A 14,093-nucleotide genomic window follows, 5' to 3' on the forward strand; every position below is an offset into this window, starting at 1 on the left:
GAGACGGAGTCTTGCTCTGTCACCCAGGCTGGAGTGCAGTGGCCGGATCTCAGCTCACTGCAAGCTCCGCCTCCCGGGTTCACGCCATTCTCCTGCCTCAGCCTCCCGAGTAGCTGGGGCTACAGGCGCCGCCACCTCGCCCGGATAGTTTTTTTGTATTTTTTAGTAGAGACGGGGTTTCACCATGTTCGCCAGGATGGTCTCGATCTCCTGACCTCGTGATCCGCCCGTCTCGGCCTCCCAAAGAGACTCTGTTTCAAAAACAAAAAGAAAAAAAAAAGAAAGTTGACCCAAAGCTATGCATATATTGAGTACTCACTCGTTACATGTCTAATTGTAAAGACCACCTAAGATTCTCCTGTACTTTTCCCTCTGCTTAGTATTTACCACAATTTACCACAAAGTTATTAATATGATTATATATTCAACAGATCTCTCCCTGGACTGTAAACTCCATAAGGACGGGGAGAGAGGACAGGAATCAAATTGTCTTGATTATTGTTTTATTCCAATGCCCAGCACTGTACCTAGTACTCAACAAATATTTGCAAAAGAATCTTTGTTAAATACAAGTTTCCAAACATTTCCATAGTGCTTATTATCTGCCAGTCTCTGTTCTTAGCACCTTAAACATATGAACACATTTAGTTTTCGTAACAACTCCATGAGGTATATACTATCAATGTCCCCACTTCACTGATGAGGAAACTAAGGCAGGGAGATTAGGTTCTTAAGCGATTCTGTTTTATCAAATATAGACACACATTTGTTCCAAAACATTAACTGGTCTCTGTCTATGACAGGAGCTATGGGAGGTGCTGGGGACACAAAATAAAATCGTGGTTAATACTTTTTGAGTACCTACTATATGTCAGGCTTGGTGTTAGGCACTTTATAGAACTTTATGAACTTTACAGAACTTACAATATCCTTAATCACATTTGATTATTTGTACTCAGTGTTACTTACTGATTGCTTGCTTGATTGATTGATTGAGACAGGGTCTCGCTCTGTCGCCCAGGATGGAGTGCAGTAGCAGGATCACGGCTCACTGTAGCCTCAAACTCCTGGGGTCAAGTGATCTTCCCGCTTTAACCTCCTGAGTAGCTGGGACTACGCACACACGCCACTGTGCCCAGCTAATTTTTAATTTTTTGCGGGGGAAGGGTCGGGGGGGTGGAGTGTTTTCCTATGTTGCCCAAGATGGTCTCGAACTTCTGGCCTCAAGTGATCCTCCCGCCTGGGTCGGCGTTACTATTCTAGTCCAGCCTCCTACTTTCCCAGTAACCCACAAGACTCCGCCCCTTTGCAGAAGCTGGCCCCGCCCATGCCCTCTTCCACGCCTGCGCCACCCCCCCACCCGACCCCGACCCAGCAGACGACGCGCCGCGCGCCTGCGCACGGTTTCCCCATGTGTTCTCCAGCAGTCAGCAGGCCCAGCTGAGCAGCAGCCACGGACGTTGCTTGTCACCGGCGCGGCAGCCTCCACCGCCTGCTGTTGCCCTCCTCTCTCGGTGGTCTGTCAGCACAGCGCACGTCGGCATGGGTAAGAGCCGGACGAAGCGCTTCAAGCGACCTCAGTTCTCCCCTACGGGCGACTGTCAGGCCGAGGCGGCTGCGGCGGCGAATGGGACCGGAGGCGAGGAGGACGACGGGCCAGCGGCGGAGCTGCTGGAAAAGGTGAGGCGAGGGCTCCGCCGGGCCGGGAGAGCGAGACGAGGTTGCCCCGCGCGCGTGCGCACTGCTCTCCTTCTGACCCTCCTCGCTCTCCTCCCCAGCTCCAGCACCCGAGCGCCGAGGTCCGCGAGTGCGCCTGCGCGGGGCTGGCCCGGCTGGTGCAGCAGCGGCCGGCACTCCCGGGCCTGGCGCGCCGAGACGCCGTGCGCCGCCTCGGGCCGCTGCTGCTGGACCCTAGCCTGGCAGTCAGGGAGACTGCAGCCGGCGCGCTGAGGTGAGCCGGGAAGGGTCCGGGGCGGTGCCCACTTCTAGCCTCCCCCGCGCCTGGGCTGCGGGCGGTCGCAGCGGTCAGCCAGCGCCTTCTGTGTGCCACCAGGCCCTGGCCCGGTCTCCCGTTTGCAGAGATTTGAAGCCAGTCTCCAGGCTCCAGAGAACCCCAGTATCCCCGAACCACACGCATCTCATCTGTCCACCTGGCTGCTTCACCTGCAGCGTCCACCTGCTCAAGCGTCACGCCTGCGCACGTTTTACCCTCTCCAAAAGCCCTCCTTAGGGTCCCTTGCTTGGATGAACTCTTCAATTCATGTGTCAGGATTCGTTCTAGATGCAGGGAATTTTGAGCAGCCAAGACTGTTGAGCGAGATCTGTTGACAGCCAAGATCCCCTGTCTTGGCACAAGTCATGTTGATGGGGAGACAGACAGGAAGCTAGTAAAAAGGTAAAACATAATATTGCATAGTGAGAATTGCTGTGGGAAAACGAGATGATGATGAGTTGGGGGTGGGAAGTTTGAATTGGGTGCTCTTGGGCCGGGCGCGGTGGCTCACGCCTGTAATCCCATTGCTTTGGGAGGCCAAGGAAGGAGGATCACTGGAGGCCAGGAGTCCAAGGCCAGTCTGGGCAACATAGCAAGACCCCGTCTCTAGAACAATTTTAAACAATTAGTCAGGCATGGTGGTGGGTGCCCTTTATCCCAGCTACTCAGGAGACTGGGGTGGGAGTATCGCTTCAGCCCAGGAGTTCGAGGCTGCAGTGAGGCATGATCACACCACTGCACTCCAGCCTGGGTGATAGAGCAAGACCCTGTGTCAAAAAAAAAAAAAAAAAAAAAGGTGCTCTTTAGATGGCTTGTGAACGGAGATCTGCAGGGTGAGAGAGCCAGGAGACATGGGAAAATAGGGGGAAGAGCATTTCCCACAAAGGGAGCAGCAGCAGCAAAGAAGCGAAGCAGCAGGCGGCTTGATGTGGTTAAAGAGCAGAGCGGGTAGGTAGGTGGCAGAAAAGAGCAGGGGTGGGTAATTACAAGAGGTGAGGCTGGAGAGAGAGATGAGCTGTACGATTGGTGTAGGGCTGAGGACTTAATCTAAGCAGGGAAGAGACATGCTGTAACTCACCTTTTGAGAAGGCCACTCTGCTGGCTGTGCAGAGAATGGACTGCAGAGGGGGCAAGAGTAGAAGTTAGTATTTGTAGTTCTTGTAGCTCTGTCTCTACTTGTTATTTATATTTCATTCACTGATATAGCAAATATGTATAAAGTGCCTGTGTGCTAGACACTGAGCTAGGCTGTGGGCATGGGGTAATGAGCAAGGCAATGTCTCTCCTTAAGAAATCTTAAAGTTATTGAGGGAGATAAGCATTAACCAAACAGTTACATAAGTGTATAATTACAATGAATGATAGTGACAAAGGATGCTACAGGAGGGTACAAACAAAGGGTTCAGGGAAGAAGACTCTGAGTGAGTGGTGCTGGAGGTGAGCTCTGAGGGATGAATGGGCATTCACCAGTTGATGGAGGGAAGATAGACGCTCTTCTTCCTCTAGGGAGGAAACAGCATGTGGAAAGCCCTTCCCTTCCTCCCACAGCATACACAGGCTAGGGGATCCTGGCGGATTGTGAGGGCATCTTCTGACTATCTCTATATCCTTAGGTACTAGCACAGTGCTGTGTACTCGGAAGTCATGTCTTTCCAATTAAATTTACCCAGGGCTGCTTTAGGGGGTATCATTCTCAGTAGCCCCACCTTGCTGCCCTTGCAGTTCACTTTTTCTTTTTTTTTTTTTTTTTCTTGTTTTAGAAGCAGGGTCTCCCTGTGTTGCCCAGGCTGGTCTTGAACTCCTGAGCTCAAGTAATCCTCCCACCTAGGCCTCCCAAAGTGCTGGGATTACAGGTGTGAGCTACAGCACCTAGCCTTGCCCTTGTAGTCTTGATTCCAAGAAAAGGTCCCTTCATACATGATGTGATTTATTCACATGGGAAAAGTCTCCCCACTTCCCTTCTTGTAGCCATGTACCTGTATACTGTCTCAAACCTCAGAACTAAGTTGTTATATGACAGCGTCATCTGTTTATATCTTGTAGAACAAAGATCAGAACAGAACAGGTGGGGCCGGGCACGGTGGCTCAAGCCTGTAATCCCAGCACTTTGGGAGGCCGAGATGGGCGGATCACGAGGTCAGGAGATCGAGACCATCCTGGCTAACATGGTGAAACCTCGTCTCTACTAAGAAATACAAAAAATAGCCGGGCGAGGTGGCAGCGCCTGTAGTCCCAGCTACTCGGGAGGCTGAGGCCGGAGAATGGCGTGAACCCGGGAGGCGGAGCTTGCAGTGAGCTGAGATCCGGCCACTGCACTCCAGCCTGGGCTACAGAGCGAGACTCCGTCTCAAAAAAAAAAAAAAAAAAAAAAAAAAAAAAAAAAAAAAAGAACAGAACAGGTGGAAATATCTGGATTGGTTCTGCAGCATATGACAGAAACAATAAGCTATTTCCTCTGGGAAACCTTAAATATGGCTAAAAATAGAAATGTGAGAGGGTAGAAGTGTTCTGTGACATGCGATGTGGAAGTAAAACATGTTTGAAATTTCTTGTGTAGAAATCTCAGTGCTTGTGGAGGTTTTGAAGTTTGTGATGACATGGTGACTAAGGATATCATGACCCCTCTGGTTGTGCTGCTAAAAGAGGTATGCAGTTTTTACAATATCTTGATGGTAGCTTTTGGGATGCAAACTTAGAGTTTTGGTATTACTTTGGTGTTAGTGACTTTGTCTTCTATGCAAACATCCTGTGGAAATTTCATTCCTTTTCCTGGAAACACCAATCTACTCTCTTAATTGATACTAATCTCTATTATTTTGTAGCTTTATTTTTATGATAGTTAGAAAAGACCTGCCTAAAACTGTACAGACTCACTCCTTTAGATGTTAAACTTCTTACAATAAAAATAATTAGTATTTAGTCATTGCTTATTTATGTGCCAGGTATTATTTTCATGTTTTGGATATTATATAATTTAATCCTCACAGTATCCTATGAGGCAGGTATTATTCCCATTTTACAGATGACAAAGCCGAGACACAGACATTAGGAACTTGTGAAGATTACAGTAAGTTCTCATGTTTGATCTCATTCCAGTCTTATTGCATGACATAGTTAAGAGGTTAAGGAGCTTTCTCTCTGGAGTGCTTCTGGTCCGCTATTCTGTATTGATAGGTAATTTTCAGTTAAGGCTACATAAAGGATATCCAGTTTTGATGAGAGGCATCAGTCGTTTTAGAGTAATGATTCTCAACTGGGTATGATCTTGCTTCACAGGGCACAACTGGCAATGTCTGGAGACATTGGTTGTTACAGAGCTTGTGGGGTAAAAGTTGCTACTGGCATCCAGTGGGTAGAGGCCAGGGATGCTGCTAAACATCCCCAAATGAACATGATAGCCCTTCCTTCCCCAACAAAGAATTTTCTGGTGGAGAATTTCAGTAGTACCTGGATTGAGAAACCTTGCTTTAGAGTGTCTCCTGGTCTGTACTAGAGGGGCTTAAGAGCACCAGCTTTGGAACCAAATGCTGGGGCCTGAATCCCAGCTTTACCACATGCTAATCTAACACCTTCAGCAGCCTCCCTGTACCTCACTTTCCCATTTGCAGCTGGAGATTGGCGATAATAATAGTCATCCTACCTCATAGGTTTATTGTTTGGATTAAATGATTTGATACATGTAAAAAGCTTAGAATAGTACCTTAGAAGGTGCTATGTAACAAAAAAAAACGGAAGGCGCTAGGTAGAAGCTCTTATTTCATCTTTCGTTGCCTTCTTACTGTCTTTTATTACATTTATTAGGTAAAATACTTTGTATTGATTTTGTACTGCTTGTAAGGATTCGATTGACTTGTTAACCACGGTAATTTCTGATGTCTAGCCTTTGTGTTTCATCACCATCATTACCCTATTTGTTTAATTCTTCTTTGGAACCAGGGTGCTAATCATGATATTTGGTTACAGTGTAGTGCTGGACTGGATTCAAATGAGATGTCCCTGCAGGAGAAAAAAGATCAGAACAGAAATTCTGTTGAGAACATAGCCAATGAGGCTGTGAACGTGCTGTGGAATATATGGTAAGATGCCTTCCAAACACAGCCTCCTGCTATAGCAGTACCCAGGCTGCTATTCTCTGTTATACTGTGTGGGAATCTCTGTTCCCCTTAGTAGGCCTGTTAATCTGGGATGTTAAGACTTGGTAGGAGCCGGACGTGGTGGCTCATGCCTGTAATCCCAGCACTTTGGGAGGCCGAGGCGGGTGGATCACTTGAGGTCAGGAGTTTGAGGCCAACACTGTGAAACCCCGTCTCTACCAAAACTATAAAAAAATTAGCCGAGTGTGGTGGCACATGCCCGTAATCCCAGCTACTCGGAAGGCTGAGGCAGGAGAATCGCTTGAACCCTGGAGGCAGAGCTTGCAGTGAGCCAAGATCATGCCACTGCACTCCAGCCTGGGTGACAGAGCAAAACTCCATCTCAAAAAAAAAAAAAAAAAAGACTTGGTAGGAGGTAGGATCAGGTGACCTAAGATCGACCTTCCTCCCCAATCCCTTTCCTCATTGCATCACTGCATCTTTTGTTTTACGGCTTTCCTTTCCAGTCATTGCACCTGACAAAAAATAGGAGGACTCATGACCACTAGCACCTGTGGCTCCTCCTTTCCCATGACTTCCTGCGCACCCTGAGAAAAATGTGTCTTTAAGCTGGTCAGGCCCAGATAGATGCAGGTGCAGCTTTGGTTTGGCTCTAGACTAAGATGGGGACCACAGACCTTGGCTGGTGCTTTTCTTCCTCTCCCCTGGCGGTTACCGTCTGAGTGGGAAGTGGATGCCTAAGAAGAGCTCCCTTGGCCCCTGGAGGAAGAAGGCCACTCTCCATTCTGTGATTGTAGCAGTGGTGAGGGTGGAATGGACTTGCTACTAGGAATGGAAATGGCTAGAAACCCAACCTGGATTTACTTTTTTCTGCCCCATTTTATGTCCCACATTTCTAGCAAGACTCTGTCACAGTTTCTTATCTTCAGTCAGCAGCAATTACAGTGGCTGACCTGAAAGCACAGATGTTTCTTAGAATACAAGATTAAGTTGGATCCTGAAATGCCTATGTAGCAATCTGACCTTGCCTGTGATTTCATTTTACTGAATGCATTCCACCAGAAATATTAGAGAGATCAGATCTGAGGAAATGGCATTTGAGCAAAAACTGATGGGTGCTGTTTTTCTGTGCACCAGATAACTTTGAGTCAGAAATCGTTGCATTTGGAAATTTTTTAAAAATTTCCTTGAAAAGAGTCTGAATATATCTCCAAGGTGATTTCTCTTTTCTGAATACCTGTGAGCCCTGTATGTATCACTGAGTTACTTTTAACATTCTTGTTTCATAATTCATATTTCAAATTATCTTTACACACATATGGCTTATCTTCCTGACTAGACAGTGGTCTCCTTCATGCTACCATAACTAGGTAGGTAGGTAGGTAGGTAGGTAGATAGAAGATATGAAATATTTTTCATCACATAACAGATTTAGTTTAATAATTTAGTCAGCTCTGTTAGCTGTTAGCATGTCACGTGTGTATGTTGTATGTATGGAGGAAACATACAACATGGATATTTCCTCTGGAAACATGGATACAATTATTATAATTAGCCTTGTTTACTCTTATTTAATGTGTTTGCTTATTCATAACACTGATAGCTGTCTGAGTCTTTTATTAAAAGGTAGTATAATTTTAAAAATACTTACTGTAATTTCTCTATTGTAGACTGCAAATTCTGCTTGATGAAATTATGATTGCACTCTAAAAGGCTTGAATAAAATATAATTTTATTTTCCTTTAAATTTGTGTTTTTGTTAATGTTCTAAAATATAGTAGGTTAAAAAAATATAAATTTGTGTTTTTGTGTGATAAATATAAAGGCCTTTTATCCTCCTTTAACTTGTTATCATTGTGGTATAGAGGGAAGAAAAAACAGTAGGCTGGACACAGGGAACCTAGGTACTGGGCCTGGCTTTACTGCTGACAAAATATTTGCTCTCTGATGGGCCACATTACCGCTTGGGTCCTGGGTCTTTGCATTTATAAAATGGGGAGTTGAATTAAACGATTTACAAGATCTCTTCCAGCTTTAACCTTCTATAAGGAAACTGGCATCATAGCAAAGAGATTGATGAAAAGGTCCCACTGTGATAGGGATAAAATATAGATAGCCAGTTCTCATGTATAGTGAATATGAATGGGTGTTAGTTCCTTCATCGATAAAAATGGTGGGTGTTTGATTCCAACTCCTTGGTTTATAAAGCCTGATTTGTTTTTTTATGGATTGCTATGGTTGATTTCCTACTGTTAAAATGTGAATAGTAAAACTTTTTTTTCCCCCTTCAATTTAGTGAATGCAGTAGTAGAGCAGTGTCTATATTCAACAAAGAAGGGTGTTTGGAGATTGTGTTAAAGTATTTAAGTAGGTTTCCTACCAATGTTGACCTGGCTATTTCAGTAGGTAAGTGAAGAAAAGGTGATGACTTATTAAGAATGTGTAGCCTTGTTCAAAAATTTTCATGCAGCTTTAGTGTGTTTATTCCACTGGAGTGATTTTTTTTCTCATTGTATGTGAATGTGTAGCTCAGCACCTGTTTTTTCTGGGTCTTCTTAAATCTGTGATTAATATTCTTTACCTGCTCATTCAATGTTTCTGCTTTTGGCTCTGAAAGGGAGAAAGGTAATTATGTGAAGATATGTGGTTTCTGGCCTGTTTTCATTCTTAGCAGCCTTTATTAATTCTTAAAGTTTTCATCTCCATTTACTAAGAAACAGTAACCCACAACTACCAGGTCTTTAAGCCAGTTAATTGGAATCTAAACTTACTTAAATGTGTTATGCTACTATCTCATACTTCTGGCAGAAAACTGACGGCCTGAGTTTTGTTGAGAGAGAAAGAGAAAAAGAAGTAATTGAAATTCCACTTAGGCCTGCGTGCCTTCCGTGAGACAGGGAAGGCAAAGTCCAGCAACTTCAGTGTCCTTGGCTGCCTTGCCTTCTCTTTATTGGATTGAGGAGCCTCTGGGGACCTTCAGCTCAATGGCAGCAGGCAGAAACCAGAGCATGGGCAGCTCAGCAGAATGCTGGGTGGGAGTGGAGAAACAATTGAGGGAGAGCATTTCTTTTCTCCCCATCATTACGGCAGGTGTCCAGCTGTCCCTTTGTGGAACTGCATTTCTTCTGGGGAGGAAGAAGTGTATTCCCCTGACTGCTATTTCTCTTGACTCTAATGGATATTTTTAAGAGAACAGAATTGGGGGAAAATAGTAGAATAAATACTACTGAGAAAATTTTAAAAATCATTTCTCCAAATGGAATCTTGGTGGGTTTGGGGAGCTGTGAGTAAATGGGGATTTTAAAAACAATTCAGCCATTTTTAGGAATTTGATAGGTGACTTAATCTCAGAGGACAGTTTTTGTTACAATAAGAGAATTTCAGGAAAGTTAGTTCATATGTTTTAAAAGAAAAACCACTTCTATTTTTCTGCCTTTAGTCTTACAGATTTATTTCTGTTTTTAGCTTTTCTTCCCCTTAATGAGCATTTTTGAAATGGATTAGAATAAAGTCATTTTGCATTGCATAATAGTGTTTTCCTTCTGCATGTAGCTAGATTAATGATTTTTAAAATACATTATTACTTTTACTTCTAAAGTCAAGCAATGCTTACATATAGTAAAATGAACTACAAGATTCCGTCCCATGTATTCATATAACTTTTTTTGAACTTGTATGGTAGCAATCATGGCTGTTAGCTAAAGTAAATTAGTTTCTTAATGACAAAGATACTACATTTGAATATATGTACAGAAATGCATATATATGGATTTCTATGTAAATATATTGTCGATCACAGCAGTAACATGCATTTTAAGTAATTTTGATGGGCGTGATTTAATATTTTACAGGTCTTAATTTGCTCATACTTTTATATAAACTACTTTTTTTCTTAAAGAATTATTGCTCCACCAGAAATAACCCTAACTTTGAAGGTCATGATAAATTTAAAGGAAGCCAGACATCCCAAAACCTAGGACTGTTTGCTACTGGTCCTTGATAAGTACATAAATTGAGGGTAAATTTTTTTTTTTTTTTTTTTTTTTTTCTGTGATGGAGTCTTGCTCTGTCGCCCAGGCTGGAGCGCAGCAGTGCGATCTCGGCTCACTGCAAGCTCTGCCTCCCGGGTTCACGCCATTCTCCTGCCTCAGCCTCCCAAGTAGCTGGGACTACAGGCGCCCGCCACCATGCCTGGCTAATTTTTTGTATTTTCAGTAGAGACGGGGTTTCACTGTGTTAGCCAGGCTGGTCTCGATCTCCTGACTTTGTGATCCGCCTGCCTCGACCTCCCAAAGTGCTGGGATTACAGGCGTGAGCCATCATGCCTGGCCTTTTTTTTGAGACGGAGTCTCAGATCTGTCACCCAGGCTGGAGTGCAGTGACACAATCTTGACTTACTGCAACCTCCACCTCCAGGGTTCAAGCTATCCTCTTGCCTCAGCCTCCCAAGTAGCTGGGATTTCAGGCGTGCATCACCATGCCTAGCTAATTTTTGTATTTTTAGTAGAGATGGGGTTTTGCCATGTTAGCCAAGCTGGTCTGCAACTCCTGACCTCAGGTGATCCTCCTGCCTCGGCCTCCCAAAGTGCTAGGATTACGGGCATGAGCTACCACGCCCGGCCTGAGGATAAGCTTTTATAAACATTTATAGTAACGACATTGCCACATTTAAGAGTCTTTTTAGGCCGGGCATGGTGGCTCCCACCTGTAATCCCAACGCTTTGGGAGGCCAAGGCGGGCGGATCACGAGGTCAGGAGATTGAGACCATCCTGGCTAACAAGATGAAACCACATCTCTAGTAAAAATACAAAAAATTAGCTGGGCATGGTGGCAGGCATCTGTAGTCCCAGCTACTCAGGAGGCTGAGGCAGGAGAATGGTGTGAACCCAGGAGGCAGAGCTTTCAGCGAGCCGAGGTTGTGCCACTGCACTCCAGCCTAGGCGACAGAGCGAGACTCGGTCTCAAAAAAAAAAAAAAAAAAAAGAGTCTTTGTAATTGTATTTTGTAAAAAAAAAGTGTAGATCTGGCTGAACGTGGTGGCTCATGCCTGTAATCTCAGCATTTTGAGGGGCCAAAATGGACACCACTTGAGACCAGGAGTTCCAGACCAGCCTGGCCTTGATGGTGAAATCGTCTCTACTAAAAATATAGAAATTAGCCAGGCATTGTGGCGCACACCTTTAATCCCAGTTACCTGAGAAGCTGAGGCACAGGAATTGTTTGAACCTGGGAGGCGGAGGTTGCAGTAAGCTGAGATGCGCCACTACACTCCAGCCTGGGTGACAGAGCAAGACTGTCTCAAAAAAAAAAAAAAAAAGTATACATCTGTTCAGCATTAGAAATTTAAAAAGAAACGTCTTTTCCAGCACTGATAGGTTGGGAAGCCTCATTTGTGCATATCACCCTGAGATAAAGCATATATATTCTACAAAAGCTACATGTATCTAATGAAGTAACAATACAACGTTTTATTGATGAATTATGCTGGTATAAATTATCCAAAGCAGAATTCATTTGTTTCTAAATATTTATGTTTTGCCTTATAGCATATTGTTTGCAGACAGTGACTGAGGATAACCCAGAGCTGCTGAAGTCTTTCAGTGCTACAGCATTGAACGTGCTGGAATCAGCACTGCTTTCTCCTGTTAGTTCCATGGAATCCCTTCTATTGAAGACATTGGTAGCAGGTAAAATTTAGCCTTATGGCATAGTATATTGTTTTAGTAGCTTTTGATATGGATGTGTGGCGGCAAAATTTAGTCATTCATTTCAACACATCGGGCCTTCTGTGCTTTTATCTGTTCTGAAAATTTTAATATTTGAGAAGAGACCCTTACTTCAAGCAGTTGTCTATAGTTGTAAAGCCTTGTGGAATAGATTTGTTTTGAATTTAACAAACTACTGTTAACCTGATAAAGAGACACTGTTGTCAGGATCCCCACTTATTTATGAACCAGTGATTTCAGAAATTGACCACTTAGTTTTCCGTAAGTTTTTTTTTTTTTTTCCCACCAACTCTTTTCTCTCCAGAATCTCTGAATACAGAAGTAAGAAATTATCTGAAGGTCTGTTTAGTATGTACTTTATTTAGTTTCTGTATCTATTTTCTTCTTGCCCTTTGGCCTTACAGAGATAATTTATATTGAGAGGTTTTTATTTTTTTTTGTTGTTGTTTTAAATTTTTTATTGTTTTGAGATGGAGTCTGGCTCTCTCACCCAGGCTGGAGTGCAGTGGCTGGCTCTGCAACCTCACCTCCGAGTTTCAAGTGATTCTCATGCCTCAGCCTCCCGAGTAGCTGGGATTACAAGCATGCGCCACCATGCCCAGCTTATTTCTGTATTTTTGGTAGAGACAGGGTTTTACCACGTTGGCCAGGCTGGTCTTGAGATCGGGACCTCAGGTGATTTGCCCACCTTGACCTCTTAAAGTGCTGGGATTACAGGTATGAGCCACTGTGCCTGGCCTGTTTTTTTTATTTTAATAGTGGTAAATGCACATGAAATTTACCGTCTTAATCATTTTGGGTTTTCTTGAGACAGAGTCCTCCTCTGTTGCCCAGGCAGGAGTGCTGTGGTGCGATCTTGGCTCACTGCAGCCTCCACCTCCTGGGCTCAAGTGATCTTCCCATCTCAGCCTCCCAAGCAGCTGGGACTACAGGTGCATGCCACCAGGCCCATTTAATTTTTTTTTTTTTTTTTTTTTGAGGCGGAGTCTCGCTCTGTCGCCCAGGCTGGAGTGCAGTGGCGCGATCTCGGCTCACTGCAAGCTCCGCCTCCCGGGTTCCCGCCATTCTCCTGCCTCAGCCTCCCGAGTAGCTGGGACTACAGGCGCCGCCACCACGCCCGGCTAATTTTTTTTTGTATTTTTAGTGGAGACGGGGTTTCATTGTGTTAGCCAGGATGGTCTCGATCTCCTGACCTCGTGATCTGCCCGTCTCGGCCTCCCAAAGTGCTGGGATTACAGGCTTGAGCCACCGCGCCCGGCCTTTTTTTTTTTTTTTTTGAGACGATCTCTCACTCTGTCACCCAGGATGGAACGTGTTGGTGCAAGCTCAGCTTACTGCAGTCTCTGCCTCCTGAGTTCAAGCAATTCTCCTGCCTCAGCCTCCTGAGTAGCTGGGACTACAGGTGCCCGCCACCACGCCTGGCTAATTTTTTGTATTTTTTTAGTAGAGACGGGGTTTCACCTTGTTTGCCAGGATGGTCTCGATCTCCTGACCTCGTGATCCGCCCGCCTCGGCCTCCCAAAGTGCTGGGATCACAGGCGTGAGCCACCACGCCCGGCCTAATTTTTTTATTTTTTAATAGAGATGGGGTTTCACCATGTTGACCAGGCTGGTCTCAAACTCCTGACCTAAAGTGATTGGCCCGTCTCGACCTCCCTGTGCTGGGATTACAGGCATGAGCCACAGTGCCCAGCCACAGTTAATTCTTTGTATTTTTTTTTAGAGATGACATCTCACCATGTTGCCTACGCTGGTGTCAAACTCCTGAGCTCTTATAATAATGCCCACCTTGACCTCCCAAAGCGCTGGAATTACAGGCGTGAGCCACTGCACCTAGCCTTTAATTGTTTTTAAATGTATAATTTAGTGGTGTAAAATACATTCATATTGTTGTGCAATAAAAATCCGGAACTTTTTTTCATCTTGCAAACTGAAACTGTACCCTTTAGACACAATTTTTCCCATTTCCCCTTCCCCCAGCTGCTGTCAGCCACCATTCCTTGACTACTCTAGATACCTCATAGAAGTGGAATTATACAGAATTTGTCTTTCTGTGATTGGCTTATTTCTTTTTGCATAGTGGCCTCAAGGTTCATCCATGTTGTAGCATGTGTCAGAAATTCCTTCCTTTTTAATGCTGAATAATATTGCCTTGTAGGTATAATACCACATTTTGTTGATCTGTTCATCTGTTGATAGACACTTGGGTTACTTTTAACTTGGCTATTGTGAATACAGCTATTGTGAAAGTGGATGTAATTTTTTTTTTTTCTTTTTTT

The 14,093-nt window shown here is 44.5% G+C and overlaps 1 protein-coding gene across 5 annotated transcripts in view; it reads left to right on the forward strand.

Moving 5' to 3' along the window:
- Positions 1–1,402: 1,402 nt before the first annotated feature.
- Positions 1,403–14,093, forward strand: part of HEATR3 (HEAT repeat containing 3) — a 46,833-nt gene continuing 34,142 nt past the window's right edge. For 2 of the 5 annotated variants that reach the window (XM_077985619.1, XM_077985618.1), the window contains exons 1-6: positions 1,403–1,680; positions 1,779–2,395; positions 4,551–4,638; positions 5,957–6,069; positions 8,384–8,493; positions 11,635–11,775. In XM_077985619.1, coding sequence (XP_077841745.1) covers positions 4,591–4,638; positions 5,957–6,069; positions 8,384–8,493; positions 11,635–11,775 — 412 coding nt within the window. In that variant the 5' untranslated portion in view covers positions 1,403–1,680; positions 1,779–2,395; positions 4,551–4,590. The remainder of the gene's footprint in view (positions 1,681–1,778; positions 2,396–4,550; positions 4,639–5,956; positions 6,070–8,383; positions 8,494–11,634; positions 11,776–14,093) is intronic. The other 3 variants (XM_077985617.1, XM_015126093.3, XM_077985620.1) reach the window with 2 other exon arrangements.

The sequence above is a fragment of the Macaca mulatta genome, chromosome 20 (genome assembly GCF_049350105.2).
Source record: "Macaca mulatta isolate MMU2019108-1 chromosome 20, T2T-MMU8v2.0, whole genome shotgun sequence".
NCBI lineage: Eukaryota > Metazoa > Chordata > Mammalia > Primates > Cercopithecidae > Macaca > Macaca mulatta.